Source organism: Astatotilapia calliptera, chromosome 3 (genome assembly GCF_900246225.1).
Source record: "Astatotilapia calliptera chromosome 3, fAstCal1.2, whole genome shotgun sequence".
NCBI lineage: Eukaryota > Metazoa > Chordata > Actinopteri > Cichliformes > Cichlidae > Astatotilapia > Astatotilapia calliptera.
The window spans coordinates 29,403,008-29,424,246 of record NC_039304.1 but is presented as its reverse complement, the minus strand read 5'-3'; the positions used below and the strand labels follow the sequence as shown (position 1 = coordinate 29,424,246).

Below are 21,239 nucleotides of genomic sequence, written 5' to 3'. Positions count from 1 at the left end.
GATCTCCCTGATAACTGTGATGTAGTTTAAAACAAATTTTGATTAATTAAAAAATAAAATAAATATTTTAAAATTCTTTTTTTCCCTTTGACATATGCTTATCTATGATATATATGTCTGCTTCATCCGAATCATGAGATTATTGATTCTTACAGCAAAAATTTGAGCAATGCAACAGTCTAATTGAACACCTATGTTCTGTAGAAGGTACTGGGAATAACTAAAGCAGATTTAAATGTAACACTTTGAACCAGAAAAAAAGAAGTTAATGCTTAAAGTTTTATTGCTAATTAACCATTTTTTTCTTTTACTTTTAACCATAAATTAAAACAATATCCCCGCCCTTTGTGTAGGTGCATGTTCAAAGGTGTCTTGTATACTAAAAGATCCATGTTTTTTCCTTCTTACAATGGACCAATACGTAATATTTATCTTATAGTTTGCTTTGGTTCCCAAGAGCTCCCTCGTCATGATGTGAAGAACTCTTTAATAGGTTAACTATAATTAAACAGTACATTTATCACAATCCTGTGTGGGTGCTGGCTGCAAAATGCAACTGATACAGAAGAAATTCCTGGTATTTTGGCATGCTGCATTTCAAATACTGGGATGTACCAAGTCTTTTTTTTCTGGCACATTAAATACAAGATGCCTCACTGTATTATGCTAATGGTAGCTAAACATTTCAAAGATGCAGTGAGTCAACATCAGTTTCCATCTCACTTGAAAAACTGAAGACAAACAGCAACACCGGCCATTAAATGTGCAATATGTGGGGGCAACATCCTAACATGACCTCTTGCTGAGGTCACCTTCTTTAAACAATGTGCTAAGGCTATTTATGATGTGCACAAACCTGACATTGTTAACTAATTAACTAAATGGCAGAACATTATTAACAGCTTAAATTACTGGTTAATCTATGGATCAAAATTTCAGTTTTTGTTTTTTCACATTTTATAATAACATCAATATGTTAATATATCTATATTTATAGGTATATAATACATAAATAATACTATTTCGCTGTAGGCTTAGTTAAATTCAATGAACAAACAATTTGTAAATAGATTTTTTTAAAACTAAGCCAATAAAGTTGGCACAGTGGTGCACTGTTTGGCATCATTGCATTAAAGGGTCCCCAGATTTGAATATAACTCAGCTGGTCCCCTTTCACCTGGAATTTGTATTTTGTACAATAACTGTGCTGCATGGGTTTCTCCCAGAATTAGTGCTGTGAGTACAAGAAAATAATTATTATAATATGATGTGTTAAATTTGTTTAGATCAGAGGAATAAGGAAGGATTTGTCTGTGTGTTTTAGTTTGGCTTAGTTGTAGCCTGAGAGTGTGTGTAATTGTTTAGAGAGAAAGGAATTTATGGACACTGGGGGTCTGCCTGCCATAAAAGGAGACGGGAAGCTACAGTTGGGGATTGCTGATGCTGATGCTTGTACCTTCAATAAAAACTCATAATTGTTATAACTTAGAAGCAGGTTTGCAGGAGACTCTCCACATGCTTATCTGTAAATGTAAGACGATAAGAGGCCAATGGCCCAGTGGATGCAGAGTGGGGCTCTCAGTGTTTGTACTATATTAACTCTGTTTTGTATGTTGTGTAGAGGAATTTGGTGTAGCTTGGGTGAGGAGATTACTTTTATGACCCCCAGGAAGTCACGTATACAGAGACACACATACACAGTGCTTTGACTGTTACGACGCACCCACACCTACATGCACACTCACTCACGTGCTCGTGCATACACACACAGACACAGAGTTTGCAGCACACCATGGGGGTTTTATGATGGGGTCGCTTCTATAAAGCTGACTGTAACAAACAAAAGGGGGAAGATCTGCAGAGGCCTTGCACATCTCCCCTTCTAGAAGATGCATGCTTAAATGAAGATGAATAAAGGTTTTGTGAAATGACTACTGAGTCCGGTGCCGTCTCTGGATGCCTCGAGGAATAAAAAAGAACCGGGGTGAAACTAATTTCGTAACAGTGCCTAATTATAAAGTCAGCAGATATTTACATGAAGTTTTAAATTGACGCTGACAATTACAGGTGTAAAAACATTGATTTTGCGCCCCAAAAATGCTAGAGCATATTTATTGAACTTGTGTTTTATTTTTGTTTATATCATCAATACAAACGTAAAACAGTTACTAAATGAGCTTGTGAAATGAAAGTAAATTGGTATCTTTAATGGGGGGGGTTTTCTCAGAAAAAAATCGAAATCTTTCTATGCATCTATTTAAAACACGTGTCAAACTCAAGGCATTTTACGTGGCCAACAAAAGTTGTGCATGATTTAATTAAAATGAGTTTACTGTATGCTGCTGAAATGTGCACGCTGACTGTAAACTATTTTTTTTTTTGTTTAAACCTCAATGTACCAGGGATGAGAGTGATGTACTGCCAGATCTGTTATTTAAATATTGACATGTGTGGTATCCACAGAAAATTCACAATCTCTGCTAAAAGCTAATAAAACCATTTCAGTGACCATCTCACAGATTCTGAAACTCCAGATTTTCAACCAAAATTCACTGAACCAGCAGCAAAAGAAGGCAACTACACTTCACAGTTGACAAACATTGTTATGACTGCCCACATACTGCCTGTCTCGCTTCTACCACGATAAAATCCTTCCTTCACAGCTCTATCTCTCATTATGCTTCCAGACTAGTTTCCCAACAAAAATATCTATTTTCTGCCTTATTTGCTTGCCTATTAATTTCTGCTTTACAGTACCAAAGAAATTTTGAATAATTACGCCAAATTGCAAAACACTTAGTTACAGAGTGTTTTTTTTTCTATTTTAAACACAAAGTTACAGAGGTTTTATTAGAGACATATATGTCTCTAATAAAACCTCTGTAACTTTGTGCAAAACAGAAAAGTTTATGTTTTTCACTTCCTACTAGAAATCTTTTTGGGGTTTTTTAAACTGGACAGTCTGTAAAAAGAGTTACTAGAAGTTGTTTTGTAATTTATTTATCACAATTTGAGTCCAAAGAGTCCTGCAGACAGATTTCTTTCTTTGTCACAGCAACTTTTTCTTTAACATGTAGAAAAACAGTTAAATATGTGACTTCTTTACACTGATGGAAAATTGAGTTTTACTCGTCGCTTAAGATCAAAGTGGGCTGTATGTGGCCCGCACTCCTGATCTAGAATCTAGATAGATAGATACAAATAATAACACTACGCAAGTCTCTCAGGTTTAGCAGGTTTAACATGATTGTTAGTGCTTAATTCCTACATTATTACAGTAATAATATGATAATAGCAGTGTATTATCCTTTTATAACTGTGCTCTAGAAAAACTGCTAGCTCTATCACAAGTCATTCAGAAATTTAGCAGCAGATGGTGCCGAATCAAAATAATTCACATTACAAGCTTTAACAAGTGCTGCACTATAGATAATTATGAGCAATGGGAGGATGTTAACAACACACTAGGTAACCAGTATTTTCTCCCCCTTGGTTTATTAATACAAATAATTAACTGCTGAAAATCCTGTGAGTGTTAGAATACAAGACTTAAGTTAGATAGGTAAAAAGGAGGATTGTAACATAAAAGAGAATTAATAACAACCATAAACAAAGTAAACAATATCACCGAATTCTCTACACACCTTCTTAGTTTCTTACCCTGTGCATTTCGGGGAAAGCCAGTATCCTTGGACTTCTCCCCAGCAGAGATCTATTGGAAGTGGGATAGGATATAACCCTCTGCAGCAAGCTGTGGATGGACCAGCCTTATAGATAAGCCAAGATGAAAACCTCAGAGGTAAACAACTTTCTAAGTATAAACTCCCACAACCCTTTGTAGAGCCATACAACTGTTAGCTGTTTTTTTCTTGGAGTTCTCTGTGTGTTTCTGTAGGGTCTTACCTCACAATATGAAGTGTCTTGAGGTCACTGTTGTTGTTATTTGGCCTTAGATTAAAAAAAAAGCACAAATAAAAAACTGCATTGAAGTGATGAGCCAAATCTGGTAGAAGGGAGCAGTGGGACTTAAATAGATCATACCCAAATATCTGCAATGAACTGTGTATTAAGTTACCTCAGAAAATTGCATACTTTATCTTTAATGTTTGACTGGTGGACCAAAGTCGCTTTCAGCATCCACATACTTTTCATTTCTCAGTTAATGGCTGATGTATTGATGTAAACTAGGCAGAGTGACTAGCAACTTCACTTCTGCTTTCAATAAACAAACACATGACACAGTCTGCTTCTGTTTGCCCTCCTCCTACCAAAGCATTTGTCATACTGACTTTGACCTCGAGAATAATTCACTGCAAGAATACAATAGAAGAAGAAGAAGAATAGCAAACCTTATTTCTTCTTGTGTAATTAATGTAATCTAAAGAAAAACTAGATGACTGTCATTATTCTGGAAAGTTACACTTTATTTGCATACTTTTAAAAACAAAAATCTATACTTTTATCTACTACAAACCTTAAATAAGACCTTTAATACAAGACAACAAACCTGGCATGAAGCTCAGATACCAGAGAAAGATACAGATCTAATGAAAGTGTTTCTTTTTCTTGTGTCCTATTTTAAACCATTGCATTAGGTAAATGACCTAATGTTGTGTCATTATGGAAATAAGAGATTTTATTTTTAGAAGTGAGGCTTTTTTTTTTCATTCATTTATTTATTTTTAAACAAGGGAAAAAATATTGAGTTGATAATACAGAAGTTCTTTGAAGAAGTTCTCATGCTCACAGCATACACACCATAATCAAGATTAAATGGACGACTTTCAATAATGCTGTCTTCATTTGGACTATGGTTTGCATATTTCCTACCACATACCATTCACTTTTGATACACTTTTTATTTGCTGATTGTTGATATGCAGTGGTGGCATGGTGGTTAGCGCTGTTGCCGCACAGCGAGAAGAACCTGAGTTCAGTTCCACCACCAGACTGCAGTCTTTCAAATAGTACATATATATGGTAGCATCTTAAAGTGAAATCTTGTGACTTTAAAAGTCAGTTTTTTCCTTCTGCCAACATAAACACTGAACAAATTTGAATATGAATACCTATTTAATTATATACTATACTCAAGAGAATAAAATGAGATACTGCAGGAATCAGCATGGCCAAAGTGTTGACATAAAAACAGTTAACAGTTATTACAAGTGCATGAAAATGACACGTTCTGCTCTCGGTAACTCGGTGGTGCATTTTTGTTTTTTTCCCCCATTGCATTATATAATTTACCTGCAAGCTATCTAAATGATTATCACATTTTCATACAAGTAACAAAAAAAAAGGTCAACTACAGATTGTGAGAAACACAACACTCAACTCAACCTGCATATTTCAGAATTACACTTCATGGTTTTTTCTCTGGGTAGTCCTCTTCTTTTTTCCTATTTCCACTGCATCATGTAAATGAGTGTAACATAACCTTTACAGAAAATCTCTCCATCTGTGCATCACCATGGGAGTAAGAGATATTTGAAACGTCTGTATTTTAATATTCAAATTCTGACCTGAGCAAAAAGACGTCTCTGTGTTAGTATAAGAAGCAATATTTGTGACAGTCCTCATGAGTGCATCCAGAAGACATATCAAAGTGAAAGAAGAAGAGAAGAATTAACCACATGTAAGTATAAAATCTTAACGCCATTACATGCTCATGATGGAATGCAGAGGTGCAGTTTAAAGCTGTATTTATGGCACATTTATTATAATTTTCATCATTACAGGAAATCAAAGGTGGGTAAAAATGATTTTTGGCTAACCGTAACATCGTGAGTGACATGCCAGCACCCGAAAACTTCAGATACTTCATGAGCTGACTTTACAGTGTTTCAAAGATGTCCACAATGCAGAAATGTACTTTTCTTGGGGAAATGATATCTAACAGTAACAGAGACTCCAACTTACTTACCTGGATGATTGAGCATGCACCATGACAGTAACAGAGACTAATAACCGAGTGTTAGTTCATTATTTTTTTAAAACACATTTTTCTCAGTGTTACAGAAACACACAGAGTTTATCGTCAGAGTTTTTCACTCTCTGATTTTCTAAGGTTTTCTCTGATTTCCTTGAAGAACATAAAGATGAGCAGCATTGCTGCAGACTGACATTCCTTGTTTGCAGCATATAAAAAGCTGAGGTTATCTTTTAGATTTGTGCTGGACTGTGCACAGCATGTTGGCTCATGAAGTAGATCAGCTTCTACTCACATCAGCAAAGCTAATGTTGGGACAGCTGAGGACTGGGAAAATGAACCCTGGTCTGATAAATGAATGAACTTCAAAATAAAATATTAGATTATTAAGTTTTGAACTGGACAAATTAATGGACACAGTTTTGTTGGCATGCTGTTGCGTAGATGGTTTTCATGATTTGAATACTACAGGATATTTGAATAGGGCATCCTTTTATTTTTTAGAACACCCCTGGGATCATGTAGAAGAATAAATTATGTAACATAGAAGTAATGCAAATATTTTATTTCCCCATAAAAGAAGGATTTTTGAGTCTTTAGGCAGCATGAGAACCAGAGACAGACAATGAAAGCAGGTGTCACTGCAAAAGCATTGGTAACCCTGTTAACACTATTATATCTTTATTCTTGGCACCAATGCATGTAATTATGGATCTGCAGCTCATTTCTATAATGTCACAAGTTTAATATTACATTTAATTTATTTTAATATTAAATATTAAATTCTGATTTTAATGAAGTAATCAAGGCTTACATTACAGCATAATACAGGAGCAAGAAAAGAAGGGCGAGACAAGAGCGAGCAGAGTCAACGGGAAAACCATGTAAGTTCTTAATGTTAAAAACCTCTCCTTTCACAGATGGAGTCATTACTGTCAGCTGAATGTCTCACTCATCTAGTTTGTGCTGTAGTGACAGTCTGTGCATTTTGTAGGAAGAACAAACCTAATTTGCATGTTCCTAACATGTTCTAAATATCTCCATGAACAGAGAAGAATTGTGACATACATGCATTAGTCCAGCACACAAAATCTGTTGGAATCTTTATTTTCATTTTCATCTGACAGGGCTAAGATGCACTGGATATTATTTCTGCATATTCTGATGGGTAAGTAGATAATTTTACCAGTGCTGTCGAGTTTGAGTTTGCTCATTGAATGCTTTCTTCTAACAGAACATATATTATGTTTATCATATTTCTGTATTTTAGGTCAGGGTTGCCTCTTTACATGCCGCCTGTATGAGTACCACTTTATTGCAGAAAACAAGAGCTGGTCTGAAGCACAGACATACTGCAGAGAGAAATATACAGACCTGGCCAAAGTGTTTGACATGACAGACATGAGCAGACTCCGTAACTCCACACAGAATCAAGGAGAAGCCTGGATTGGACTGAACAACAACACAGGTGGAAACAGGACGTGGCATTGGTCTCTGCCAGGAGTGGAATACATTCAAAATGACAGCAGCTGGAATCAGAATGGAAGACAAGAAACTGAACCTGGGCCTGGAAACTGTGGGAGGAAAAGAGACAAGCTGGTAGATGTTTCATGTGACAGTACTATGTGGTTCATCTGCTATGATGGTGAGGAGATGTGAAAATAAATAAAAAGTATGAAATGTGATGTTATCACATGTGATTAAAAAGGTGGAGGGTTTCTAAAGATAAATTATTGGGGGATGTCTTTGTGTGTTTTTTATGTTGGTTTCACAGGAATGAAGAAAGACAATAAAACATATTTGATTGAGGAGTATAAGAACTGGACAGAGGCTCAGAGCTACTGCAGATATAATTACACTGACTTGGCCAGTGGACTCGATCAGGTTGATGGAGAAGAAATTGAGGCCCTTGTGAAATCGAAGGCAACTCCTTTTAGCGCATGGGTCGGTCTGTTCAGAGACAGCTGGAGGTGGTCAGATGGGAGTAATTCCTCTTTCAGATACTGGGATATGCAGTTATTCAATGATGAACAAAGCAACAAGACATGTGCTATGACTCTGTTAAACAGATCAGGAAAATGGAGCTCTGATGAATGTGACAAAGAAAAACCCTTCTTCTGTTATGATGGTGAGTTTTTATCAACATGTGTCTGACTGGTTTTCTCTAAAAGGAGGATCACTGGAATCACTGACAAGATCCAGCTGAACATGTTGTATATGTTTATACAACCTATTTATGGATGATGTATGATTTTCTTTTACAAATGAATTTCTAAGACATGAATGAATTTATGAGTTTATGAATGCAGCCAAATCACTTTAATTATCTGTGGGATAACTTACAGCAACTGTTGAACCACTTTTTTTTAAAGTCTCTCTTGTCTGTAAAGAAGTTGAATATTTGAGGATCTTGTTGACCTGAGTGAGGATTGTTACTATTATCACACTTTGTTCTACTGAGGGTAGAGAAACACACAAACTTTCCATAGTTTTTTTTTTTTTTAGAACAAAATAAACAGTTAATAGAATTTCTCAATTGTACAGTTCAATAGATTCAATTGAACCTGTTATTTTGTTTTTATGGCAGATAAGCTGATCCTGATCAAAGAAAACAAGACCTGGAAGGAGGCCTTGGATTACTGCAGAGAGTCTCACAGGGGACTGGTCTCCATCACTAACCCTTACCAACAGAGATGGGCGGAGGTGAGAGCCAAGAATGCCTCGAGTCCTTTTGTCTGGCTCGGCCTGCGCTACTCCTGCACTCTGGATCTGTGGTTCTGGGTCAATGACAAGCTGGTCTGTTATGAGAAGTGGAGCAGAGAGGGAAAGACTGAGGATTGTGGCAGGGCTGTGGGCATGATGAGAGGAGGACCGTATGAGTGGGTCAGTCAGAGAGACAATGAGACATATAATTTTATTTGTTCTTTAGAATAAGATTTAATCATAACTTAAAGATTTCACTCTGAGGTGAAATTGTTTGATTGTGTAGTTTCGTATTTTTTAGACTTTTCATGTTCTTCATTAAATTTGGTTTCCTTAGTTTCTTCTTGACTGTCTGATTCAGTGATATTAGACGTACTTACTTCACAATTGCTGCATTATTCAGTTTTTACACTTTAATTGTTAGATGTTTTGTTTATTATATTTGCTGTTCTTTTTTGAGTATAGAAATAGCAATTGAATAAATATAAATAAAGTATTTTAATATTTTTAATCTTTAATATTTACCATATGATATAAATCAATCTCACTGAGAATTCAGGACAATTCATGGCAGAAAAGACTTAAAACTACTCTTTTTTTCATAATTATGTATTTGAAGCGACATGTTGTAAACTGATCATTTGCGTCTGTGAGGACAAATAAACTGAGTTGCAGGTGTAACAGTCTACACTACTTACAGTAGTCCTCTGAGCACCTATTTCTACACAGATTAGCATATTAATATTTATTTTAAATCATTAGGAAACCAATTGCACTGTGTTTTCAAATAACATTTAAAATTAGCCAACACAAAACTCTCCAACAGACACACAGAGTGAACTGAAACAGAGTTCATGACAACATCTTTTCTAGTGTTTTATGACGTTTTCCACCAATAGAAACCTTCCACTTGTGGTTCATTCATGGCAAGCTTTCACCTGGGGTGAGAGTTGAATATTTCAGCAGTGAAGCTCCAAGATTTAAAGCCACCACATCTACAGCAACAACAAAGGAGTTGAAAAAGCAACAAATAGCAGCGTCAACCACAGACCTCTCTAAAGACAAATATGAGCTATTAAAAAGAAAGTCATCATTTAAATCAATGTATTTAATTGTTATTTCACTGTAGTGTAGTTCAGGAACCAAAACAAATTCGAGAGTATTCACATAGACTATGACAGCCAAACAGTACCATCTAGTGGCTTTACAGGTTCACACCAGAGTAAACATGTATTACATTTCTAATGCGTGTACAGATGTGACTGTTACACTTTATCCACAGCAAATAATACACGATGCTAATGTGATTTTACAGGTTTCTACTACAGACCATGTTAGGAAACACAAATATTTAAGTCCTTCCCCAACTCACCTATGGTGGGCTTTTTAAAATGTAAAATGAGTGCTAAAGAAACCTGTGCATGAAGATAGAAGTGAAATGTTTGGTGTAAGTAACCAGGTCAAACCAGATCTTTTATAGGATGTGAGCTGGAAAGAGTAGGAGTTTGGTTGTTCAACCATTTGCAGAAATTTAAAGTAATTCGAGAAGTGTGAAATTACCTTTAAATTGTGTATGTGCATATATGACATGTGATTTATAATGTTATGATTATTTGTGAAAACTCATGTTCTTTGTCTCATAGGCCAGTTTGAATTGAGAAGGCTTTGCTTGAGCGTGTGTAAAGGTGGACTGTGGGATGTGGGAGAGATTAGTGGGTTGCAGTTTTGGAAGTTGATGTGTGAAAGATTGTCCAATAAACTAATGTTGTTGTCTGTTCAGAGTGATGTCTGCTGTTTTCCACACCACACCTCTCTGCGTAACAATGGTGCCAGAAGTGGGATTAATTATGTCTGTGAATTAAAGATGAAAACAGGCTAAAAGAAAGGAGTAGGATGTAGAAAAATCTGTGAGACAAGGATAAGCTCCCTTGCTGACATGGAAGAAGGAGAAGGTGGAAAACAGCTGAGCCAGATGGCTGATGAGGATGATTTTGAACCAGCGGTACGACCTAAGCAAATAACAGTTGGGGTTGTGAGTAAAGAACTTTCTGAACCTGATCTCTTTGATGAAATTTGAGAATTTATGTGATGATCCAAAAGAACAGAAACAATACTGTTAATAAAAACATTAAACAGCTGAGCGATAATTAGAGATGGACCGATCCGATTTTAGTATTGGTATCGGTCTGATACTGACCTAAATTACTGGATCGGATATCGGAGAGAAATAAAAAATGTAATCTAATCCATTAAATATCACAAAAGTGCCTCACAAAACTTGCGTCATAGCGTAACCCAGCTCATGAGCTTAGCAGTATGCGTCTGGTGATAGAGCGGCTGTGGCATGCCAGACCTGTCAGCGGTCTGGTTGAGCATTTGGAGCCTCGTTTCCAAACCGGCATTTCATCTTGGAGGAAGTTATCCCAGAGAGAAGTAAAGCAAGTGTGTAAGTTCATCTCTGAATGTTTGTAAAGCATTCCCACGATAAGCTTAACAACCGATATATGGAGCGACTGCCTCTCTCTCCCTCCCTCTCCATGAAACTGCTTAATGATCAGCTGATCGGCTTTCCTGTCGTGAGTCCATCTCTCTTCTTTGTTTTTGGCCCACTTTGCGCCAGAAAGAGGAAACCAGCAGCTGAACAACAGCAGCACGTTTAACCTTGATAAGCTGCTGTTAGAATTTATTTAATATTACTTTCTACACCAGGATCCTTTTCTACGCAGCTGACGGCTGGTAACTGTGCAGGGGCGGATCTAGCAAAGTTTAGCCAGGGGGGCCGATAGGGCATGAACAGGGAAAAGGGGGCACAAAGACATACTTTTCTTTCTAATTGTCATGTCTAGCTTTTAATAAATAATTATCTGAATCTTACAACCAAAGTTGTCATCTGATGTAAAATGTATAGAAGTCCATTACTGTATAACTATTAAGTCAAATTTATAATCTAGAAAGCTACAGTACTTTTTCAAGCACTTTCTGTGTGGAAAAAGTTGCCAAGCTTTTTTTAAGTAAATGTCACTCCAATTTTTTTTCAGTGTGGGGGATGGTTGCCTGCAAAAAGAGGAATAGTTTCTTGCAGGATGTGTGTCTGGTGTTCTAGACGAGAAGTGGAAGTCAGAAGGGAAAGGAAGCACCTGGCGTGGAGACGGAGACAATGTTCTTTGTAACTGTGTTAAAAGTCATTGTGGTTTTGATCTGACCCATGTATGAAATGGATCTGACGTTGAGGGGGCGTCATTAAATTCAAGCCCTGATGGTATAAAATATCTGTTTATGCTTTGATTAAGTCGGAGATCAGCCCTGTCGGCGAACTGAGCTGGTCCCCCCACGCGTGTATTTCATTAAAGTCAATTGTTTGACCAAGTTCTGGACCATGGTTGTTTGTACTCTCCTTCCTCAATATTTGAACCTTAACACTAGCGATAGTAAACCAAAGTTGCAACATGATGTATATTCTAAACTTCTATATCAGCCTTCTGTCCAGATTGACATTTCTACAACAGCTGTTTTCCCAAAGCGAGAGACTGAGACTCAGCTATCAGCTTTGCAGCTACCTCATAGAATCGCTTCTCCATCTCAACCACTCCATGCACAGCCTCAGCTGCATGTTGTACAAACTGCTCTGGTACAGAGAGCAGAAAACCTTCATGTAGGTGAACCAAAAATACCTGACTTCAAGGAAGGTTAGGATCTTGAAAGTTTCTTTGTACAATTAGATGGCAAAGCTTAAAACCACCATAGGTGAGATTGAGGACTTAGTACTGAAGCTGCAGCTGATCCCACATGATGTGGGGTGAGAGACAGAGTGCAGCATATCTGAATACTGATGCTGGCAAGCTGCATCCTGTTGTCTCCATAATTTAGATTACTTTATAAAAATGCATTTTCATGGACATTTTCATGGGTTTGGTCTTCTTTTCATGTTTATTGATTTATTTTAGACTGTTTATCTGTCCTTGATGTCTCTACATTTCAAGTGTTACAGTGCAGAAAAAATACCTAATACTTAAAGTGCAGCTCAATGTAAAAAAAAAGAAAAAAGGAAAAGAAACTAAACAAAATATAACAAAAAATTTCAAACGTTTAACTGTAATGTTACATCACCTCACCGCTCTTAGTTTATGCTTATGTGAAACAGTTTAACAGAAGCAGATTATACCTGGTGTTTGTTTAAGGAAAACAGAAGCAGAGCTAACATTCATGAAGTCATTTAGAGTAACCTGATAAAATACTCAAGTTTGAAATGAGAGTGCTGAAAGTAGAGAGCTGACAGTCACACATTAAAGCCTTGCACATTCAGAGCATGATCTTCATCTCCCATTTCCAGCACAGAATTTATTACAACTGAAAGCAGAATTAGAGTTAGAAACTCAATCTAATTTCCATCAATGTACAAATTATTTAAAATTACTCAAGTTTTTATGTATATAAAAGTGCAAATAAATACTTTTAATTTATCATTTTGATTTGATAGTCCAATATCCGGGCAGCACGGTGGCACGGTGGTTAGCACTGTTGCCGCACAGCAAGAAGGTCCTGAGTTCAATTCCAACATCCGGCCGGGGTCTTTCTGTGTGGAGTTTGCATGTTCTCCCCGTGTTTGCGTGGGTTCCCTCCGGGTACTCCGGCTTCCTCCCACTGTCCAAAGACATGCAGCTTGCGGGGATAGGTTAGTTGGAAAATCCAAATTGTCACTAGGTGTGAATGTGCGAATGAATGAGTGTGAATGGTTGTCTGTCCCTGTGTGTTAGCCCTGCAACAGACTGGCGACCTGTCCAGGGTGTACCCCGCCTCTCGCCCTATGACAGCTGGGATAGGTTCCAGCGCCCCCCGCAACCCTGAAAAGGATAAGCGGAAGCGAATGGATGGAGTCCAATATCCCCCTTTAACATTACATGTTTTGTTAAACAATATATGAATAATAATAAAATAAATGCAAGCAGCCTCACACACACACACAGCTGGAATATCCTCCAGGCTGGCCTGCAAGTCTGAGTTGGATAAGTTTTTAAGAGGATGGATGTTATCTACTCATTTTATGTAATGTTCATGCTCTCCCTGTGCCTCACTCCCAGATTAAGATAATGGATGAAGTTATTAAGCAGCATAAATAAGGAAGACGTGTTTATATGTTTTTGCTTCTTGGACTGTTAGCAGTGCAGCGGTTTCTGCACCTTTTTTCCTGTTTCCTCATCATGTAAATGACACCTTTTATGAGTCTTGTATAAAATTCCTCCCCATCTGTGAGTCAGTCTGTCAGAGGAAACAGATGCACTTTTTAAAATTTAATATTCAAATCCTGACCTGGACAAAGAGAGCTCTTTTTGAGTGTATTTTAATATTTACTTGAGAGCTGTCCTCATGAACACATCGAATAGAGAATAATTTATCACATGTAAGTTTAAAACATTTAATATTATTACATATTTGTGGTACAGAGGTGATGTGTAATGCACATTTGTGTATTCAAAAAAGAAAAAAAAACATATTATACATAATTATTACTAATATTAATCAAAGTACCAAGAGATTTCAAGATAAGTAACATTAATGGTTCAATCAGCTTGTTCATGAGCTGCTGAATTATTAAAAAAAACATTAACGTCGATTCTGGTTTATAATGGTTCACATATATTTCATATTCCCTACCATCTTGTCTTTCTTTCTTGGCATAAAGTGAATCGAAGAAGTTCTGTTCAAATCTTTGTTTCCTTGCGCAATAAAATATCACTTTCATCTGTCAGATCAAAGATGGAGTCTGTATCTGCTTATTCTGATGGGTAAGTGGATTGTTTTACCAAATATACTGTTTAAAATTTAAAATGAACACAGATCAATGCTGATTCATTAAACTTTTGCAGTATTTTTTCCAGAATATATACTGAATACAGATCATTGTTTATCTGACCAAGATTTTTCTATCATCTAATTTTTGTATTATTTTAGGTCAGTGTTGCTTCTTTACATGCCGCCTGTATGAGTACCACTGCACAGCTGCTAACATAGCCGCTAGCGTAGCCTAGCATATTCACTAAGCTCTTGTTCTGCTCTGTTTTTATTTATTAAGCTAATGCTAAGATTGAATGTTATCGCATGTGAATTGGCATTTAGCGGGGTTGTGTGATTCAGTAGGAGGAGACAGACGTCCTGCTGGCGTGTCAGAGATGTCCCTTCTGCTGGTGTGCTGGAGTTATGTGTTCACGTGGGAGCACGTGGAGAAGGTGACTGTGAGTGCTGCTGCCGCGGCCGGCTGGTAGCTTTGATCCAGTTTCCCCGCTATCCCCTTGAACTGCCTGGAGGTGGGAGTACTGTTATTTGCATGTGCTTTTTATTTTACTGCTTGGCAACAAGTGAAGCGACCATATTGTTTTAGGTCCCAACGCACCCGAGCCATGACTCAGGCCTGCAACGAGGGGTTTGCTAGCAGACAGACTGTAGCACTTGAGGTGTGTGTGTGTTGGTGAGAGTGCGTGCGGGCCCACAATATTATTTGATTATTTTGTTTCTGTTGAAGTAGATACCTTACCATTGTTTAACAAACTTTATCTATTTTACTTCTTTTCTTTTGTGTTGTTAATTAATCATTCACTAAAGTGGAGTTAACTTTATAATTGACCTGCTTGTGTGTGATTTATTTCCATATAGTGTAGTTTTATTGCATATTTTATACCATAAGCATTAAAAATCAGTAGAAAAGTAACAACAGGAACCCAGGGCCCCTCTCATTAGAACGTGGGACGGGTGTTACATTACGTTACTATTCTATGTGCTTCATTTGATCTTAATTATCTACATTATATGTTTTCTTAAGTTCATTCCTAAAGGCAAATCAACTTGAATGTTCTCCATGTCTCCGTGCTTTATCACACCTAATTTGACTGGTCTGATAGTTTAATCAATGTGTGTTTGGGTGATCACAAAAAAATTTAAGTTAATACTGCAAATATACACAATCTAAGGTATTACAGTTATCAAGGATGGTTAAGTTTGTTTTAATAGGGAGAGAGTAAGCCTGTTCTATACTCCTGTCTGGCTCTTCCATGAACATGATATTCCACTTCTAACTTTTGTTCTTTCTTCTTAATTTAAGCTTCCAGATTCATTGCCTGTGGTACTGACACATAGTCAGTGCTCCTGTGTGCCAGGCACTGTTACGTGCAGTCACACAGTGGCACTGCTCTTCTGAACAGCACACTACTCACAACTCAGAGTGCCGGTCGTCCCCCCTGACCAAACAATGTGATTGGTCACTTGCAATGTTGAACCTGGAACAACATTTTCATGATGATCTGGGAACAACACCAACACGACGATATCAGATCATCCATTAACACATAGTGAGTGAGAAAGGTGACTGGAAAGAAAAAACTCAATGCATCATGGGAATCCCTGGCAGCCTACGTCTATTGCAGCACAACTAAGGGAGGATTCAGGGTCACCTGGTCCAGCCCTAACTATATGCTTTAGCAAAAAGGAAAGTTTTAAGCCTAATCTTAAAAGCAGAACGTGAAGTGCTCTAATAGGGTGATATGGTACTACAAGTGTCATGATCCTGGGCCATGTTGGCCCAGTATTCTTAGTTCTCATGTGTCTTTGTATTCAGTTCCCTGTTTAGGCTCTGTTTCCTGAGTTGCCCTGTTGTGTTGTTCCCTGAGTGCTTTCCCTTCATGGCTTTTACCCCCTGTGTGCCCCTCTGTGTATTCATGAGCCCTCGTCCCCTTTCGTGTTTATTCCGTGTCTCCCCTGCCCATTATGTTGGTGTTCTACTCGTGCTCTCTCTCCTCCTGTCTGAACCTCTGTACTTCCTGTTTCACCTCTCCCGTCAGTGTTGTGTTCACTCCTGCCATGTCTCGTGATTATTATCAGTGTCACCTGTGTTCCCCGTGTGCTCCCACTTCCCTCGTTAACCCTCTGTGTATTTATGTCTGCGTCTCCCTCAGTTCTGTGTCGCGTTCTCCCTCATGTTGTGTGGATCTTCCTGTGTCTTCCTGCGAGTGTTAGTTTACTTTTTCCCAGTTAGTTCTGTATTTCCTGTATTCTGCCGTGCCAGCATTAAAGCTGTGTTTCTCGAGTTCATCCCCGTGTCTATGAGTTTTTGCATTTGGGTCCTCATCCTGCCTGCCACACAGCGACCCTTGACAACAAGGTCATTGAGATAAGATGGGGCCTGATTATTTAAGACCTTGTATGTGAGGAGCAGGATTTTGAATTCAATTCTGGATTTAACAGGGAGCCAATGAAGGGAAGCCAAAACAGGAGAAATCTGCTCTCTCTTTCTAGTCCCTGTCAGGACTCTTGCTGCAGCATTTTGGATTAGCTGAAGGCTTTTCGGGGAGTTTTTAGGACTTCTTGATAATAATGAATTACAGTCGTCCAGCCTGGAACGACTAGTTTTTCAGCGTCACTCTGAGACAGGATATTTCTAATGATGCTGCCTAAGGGAAGCATGTATAATGTAAACAGAGTTGGTCCTAGCACTGAACCCTGTGGAAACCATAAAGCAGAGAACTTTCTAAACCTGATGTATTTGATGAAATTGGGGAATTTATGTGACCTGTCCTTGATGTCTCTGCATTTCATTGTGGATCATTGCTATATTTCATTGTTGAATCTATGATTTCTGTGCTCTAAGGGAGAGTTAGTTTTATCTGTTTTGTTTTCAGTTTTCAGTTCAGTCATGTTTAATATTTACTCTTACCTTCATTGTGTCCCCGTGTCTCAGCAATTAACAGAAAACTAACAGTCACTGAATATTGTATGATGAAATTAACCTGGAACATTTTGCAACCATAAATGGGAAAGATTTATTTATAGTTTTACATTTTTTTTCCTGTTCCTGCTCTTGCTCATTCAATGTTCAACAGTGCAGTGTTATATTTCTGTTTCCACAGCATTACATAAAATCCCCATTTCATCCTAGAAATATAGACTGGATCATTCTGGTGGAATATGTTAATATTCAAATGTTGACCTTTGGCAAACAAGATCTCTGTGTTAGTGTCACATACAACCTTCTTTTGACAGCAGTCTTTACGAACACACTGAGGAAAGACATCAAGGAGAGAACTAACCAGATGTAAGTTTAAAGTTTTTTAAGTCATTTAATCTATGTGCATATGCACAGGTCGAGTGTAGATGATGTCGTTACTGAGTATTTCTGACAGTGTTTCTATTTTTCTGGTTTTTAAATTTTGCGACCAAATATAAAAACTAAAATATTTTACATGAGTAATTTTTTAGTGCAGCAGAGCACTTAAATTTGTCCACGACACTCATCTAGTATGGAAGCTGTCCAGAAGACAAGAGCTAAAATTTGGGACTGATTGTGGATAAAGTTTCACTCATGATTAGCACAAAAACACAGGATCAGACCAAATCACAAAATGAGTCTGCACTGCTTTAACCAAACAAAATTTCTTCTTGAAAAACTTAAAAGTCACTGAAATATATCACACAATATAAGACGCATACAAGTGTATTAAGTGGACATGAACTTGTGTTTTTGAATGACCTGGCATTTGGCACTAATTTACAAGCATTTAGCTGCACATCTTTATTCTTTCCCTCTGTCCTCCCTTTTTATTCCTCTACATTACGCCGGGTGACTTGTGTACTGTAAAGTGTGGAGTCAGTTTAAAGTATTTCAGTTATTTTTATATTACTGCTTTAAGATTAAGAATATTGCTGTCTATATGTCAGCTCAAATATATCTGACATAAAAGATGCTGTAGAGTTTCTTTCTTTTAATTCTAACTGGCAAAGGGATTTTCTCTATTCATCAGCTTTATTTCAGCTGGTTTCATGAAACCATTTAGACTACTGACACTATTTATGAACCCTGTGGCTCAAGCCGCTCAGTTCTGATCAGTTTGATTGTATGATTTATCAGATCCTTTCTCCTATCAGCAACATTAGGTCAGTGTTTCTTCTTCATGTCTCACCTGTACCACTTTATTAAAGACAAGAAGTCAATTCAATACAAATCTTTTTTTTATATATCACAACAATTTCCTCACAGCCCTTTATATTGTAAGGTTAAGACCCTACAATAATAAAAATGAAATGAAAACAGAGAAAACGAACATTTGCAGACCTTGCCAAAACGTTTGACATGGAAGACATGACACTCCACACAGCATAAAGTTGAAGCCTGGACTGGACTTCACGACAAACAGATAGAAACATGACAAGCCACTGGTCTCTGCCAGGCGTCAAATTATTATTTTTAAGTAGTTAGGAAAGTTTGGAGTCATAATCTTTGGTTTATCTGGGGCCAGCAGCCTAAGCAGAGAAGAGCAGACTTGCCTCTCCCCAGCCACCTAATCCAGCTCTCTTTTCACCTCGATGTTTTGGTACAGTGTCCACATCACTGCAGCCACAGCACCAATCTGTTCATAGATCACTCTCTGCCCTCACTCATCAACAAAATACTTAAACTCCTCCACTTGGGGTAATAAGTCATCGCACTCTGGGAATGCTGGTGAAGAGTTGTGAGCTGAAGATCTTGACAGTTGAGACCATGTCAGGCACCTGTCTTTGTGCCTGACATGCTCGTCCTGTGATGTTTGTCATCACATCTGTGTTATACCTGTGTCGCTGGTGTATTTTCTCGGCGGTGTGGGTCACTTCAGCTCAGTTTTCTCTGTTTTTTCTTGTCTGTTCTTTGCAGAACTTGCAGACTTTTTTATATGAGGTATTCAGATTTGATAAGACGAATGGAATACTTAGAATGTTTTATATCTTGAAATGTAGCAACCCGCCCCTCCATGTGTTACAGTGCTGAACAAAATATCTAATACTGGAATTGCAGTTCAATGTAAAAAAACAACAAAAAACCCAAAACTAAAAAAAACTAAACAAAACATTTCAAACGTTTAACTGTAATGTTACATCACCTCACCGCTCTTAGTTTATGCTTATGTGAAACAGTTTAACAGAAGCAGATTATATCTGGTGTTTGTTTAAGGAAAACAGAAGCAGAGCTAATATTCATGAAGTCATTTAGAGTAACCTGATAAAATACTAAAGTCTGTTTGCCTTACACATGCAGAGCATGATCTTCATCTCCCATTTCCAGCACAAAATGTATTATAAAAGCAAATTGAAGTTACAAACTCTGTCTAATTTCCATCAATGTACACATTATTTAAAATTACTCAGGTTTTTTATGTATATAAAAGTGCAGTGTAAACAAGACTACTTTAATTGATCATTTTGATTTGATAGTCCAATATCCCACCTTAACATTACATTTTTTAAACAATATATGAATAATAACAAAATAAGTGTAATCAGCCTCACACAGACACGCAGCTGGAATATCCTCCAGGCTGGCCTGCAAGTCTGAGTTGGAGAAGTGTTTAAGAGGATGGATGTTATCTACTCATTTTATGTAATGTCCATGCTCTCCCTGTGCCTCACTCCCAGATTAAGATAATGGATGAAGTTATTAGCAACATAAATAAGGAAGACGTGTTTATATGTTTTTGCTTCTTGGACTGTTAGCAGTGCAGCGGTTTCTGCACCTTTTTTCCTGTTTCCTCATCATGTAAATGACACCTTTTAAATCCCCCCATCTGTGAGTCAGTCTGTCAGAGGAAACAGATGCACTTTTTAAAATGTAATATTCAAATCCTGACCTGGACAAAGAGAGCTCTCTTTGAGTGTATTTTAATATTTACTTGAGAGCTGTCCTCATAAACACACCGAATAGGGAAGAATTTATCACATGTAAGTTTAAAACCTTGATGTAATGTACATTTGTGTATTCAAAAAAGAAAAAAAATGGTATTGGGTCATTTTTTATTCATTTGTGTTCTAGTTTCAGTTTAGCTCAATTTCTAGGTTGCTGTTAGTACTTTGTTTCTTAATTTCTTTGTGTCGTCTTCTCCTGTGTTAAAGTTGTTGTTTATTGAGTGTTATTGGTCATGTCTTTTGACTGCCTGGTTAATGTTGTCAAGTTCGTGTCACGCCTGCGTCTTGTCATGTTTTCCTGTTTATTTTGAAAGTCCAGTTTTCATGTCTTTATGTTTTGGTTTACAGTTCCTGTACAGCATTATGTTCATCCTAGTCAGCTGAATCCTCTTGTGTTTCTCTACCTCCCCTGATCACCTCATTTTTATTTAAGTCCTTTGTCTCTTACTGTTCTTTGTCAGATCGTCTGTTATCCTCACCACAGATTTCATAGTTTTCCCTCATTGTTTCACTGTGTTTCATAGCACTTTCATAGTTCTTTCACAGAGTGCCATAGTCCTTTAGTTTACACAGTGTTCTTAGTCCCCTTAGTTTTCTCAGTTCCAGTGTGTCTCTAGAGTTTTTCTCATGCCATCAGCCACAGTAAAGGCTCGCTTTATTTTTTGGGAAGTTAGTTCTGTCTCCACCATGTCTGCTTTTGGGTCGATCTCATCTACACACCGTGACAAGATTTCAAGATGAGTAACATAAATGGTTTAATCAGCCTGTTCATGAGCTGCTGTATTATTATCTATTCTGGTTTATAATGGTTCACATTTATTTCATATTTCCTACCATCTTGTCTTGATCCATCTTTTCTTTCCTGACATAAAGTGTGCATCGAAGAAGTTCTGTTCAAATCTTTGTT

The 21,239-nt window shown here is 37.4% G+C and overlaps 1 protein-coding gene across 1 annotated transcript; it reads left to right on the top strand.

Annotated features, from left to right (window-relative positions):
* Positions 1–6,759: 6,759 nt before the first annotated feature.
* Positions 6,760–8,909, top strand: LOC113019189 (macrophage mannose receptor 1-like). The gene is made up of 5 exons (XM_026162734.1): positions 6,760–6,816; positions 7,060–7,100; positions 7,203–7,577; positions 7,707–8,060; positions 8,520–8,909. Coding segments are annotated over exons 1-5 (1,119 nt in total). The 5' UTR covers positions 6,760–6,814; the 3' UTR covers positions 8,867–8,909.
* Positions 8,910–21,239: the final 12,330 nt, after the last annotated feature.

Bases quoted from the DNA above. Each gene is read 5' to 3' on its own strand.
- LOC113019189 (XM_026162734.1), top strand. The intron at 7,101-7,202 runs GTAAGTAGATAA...TCTGTATTTTAG, and splicing joins ATTTCTGCATATTCTGATGG to GTCAGGGTTGCCTCTTTACA. The intron at 7,578-7,706 runs GTGAGGAGATGT...TTGGTTTCACAG, and splicing joins GTGGTTCATCTGCTATGATG to GAATGAAGAAAGACAATAAA.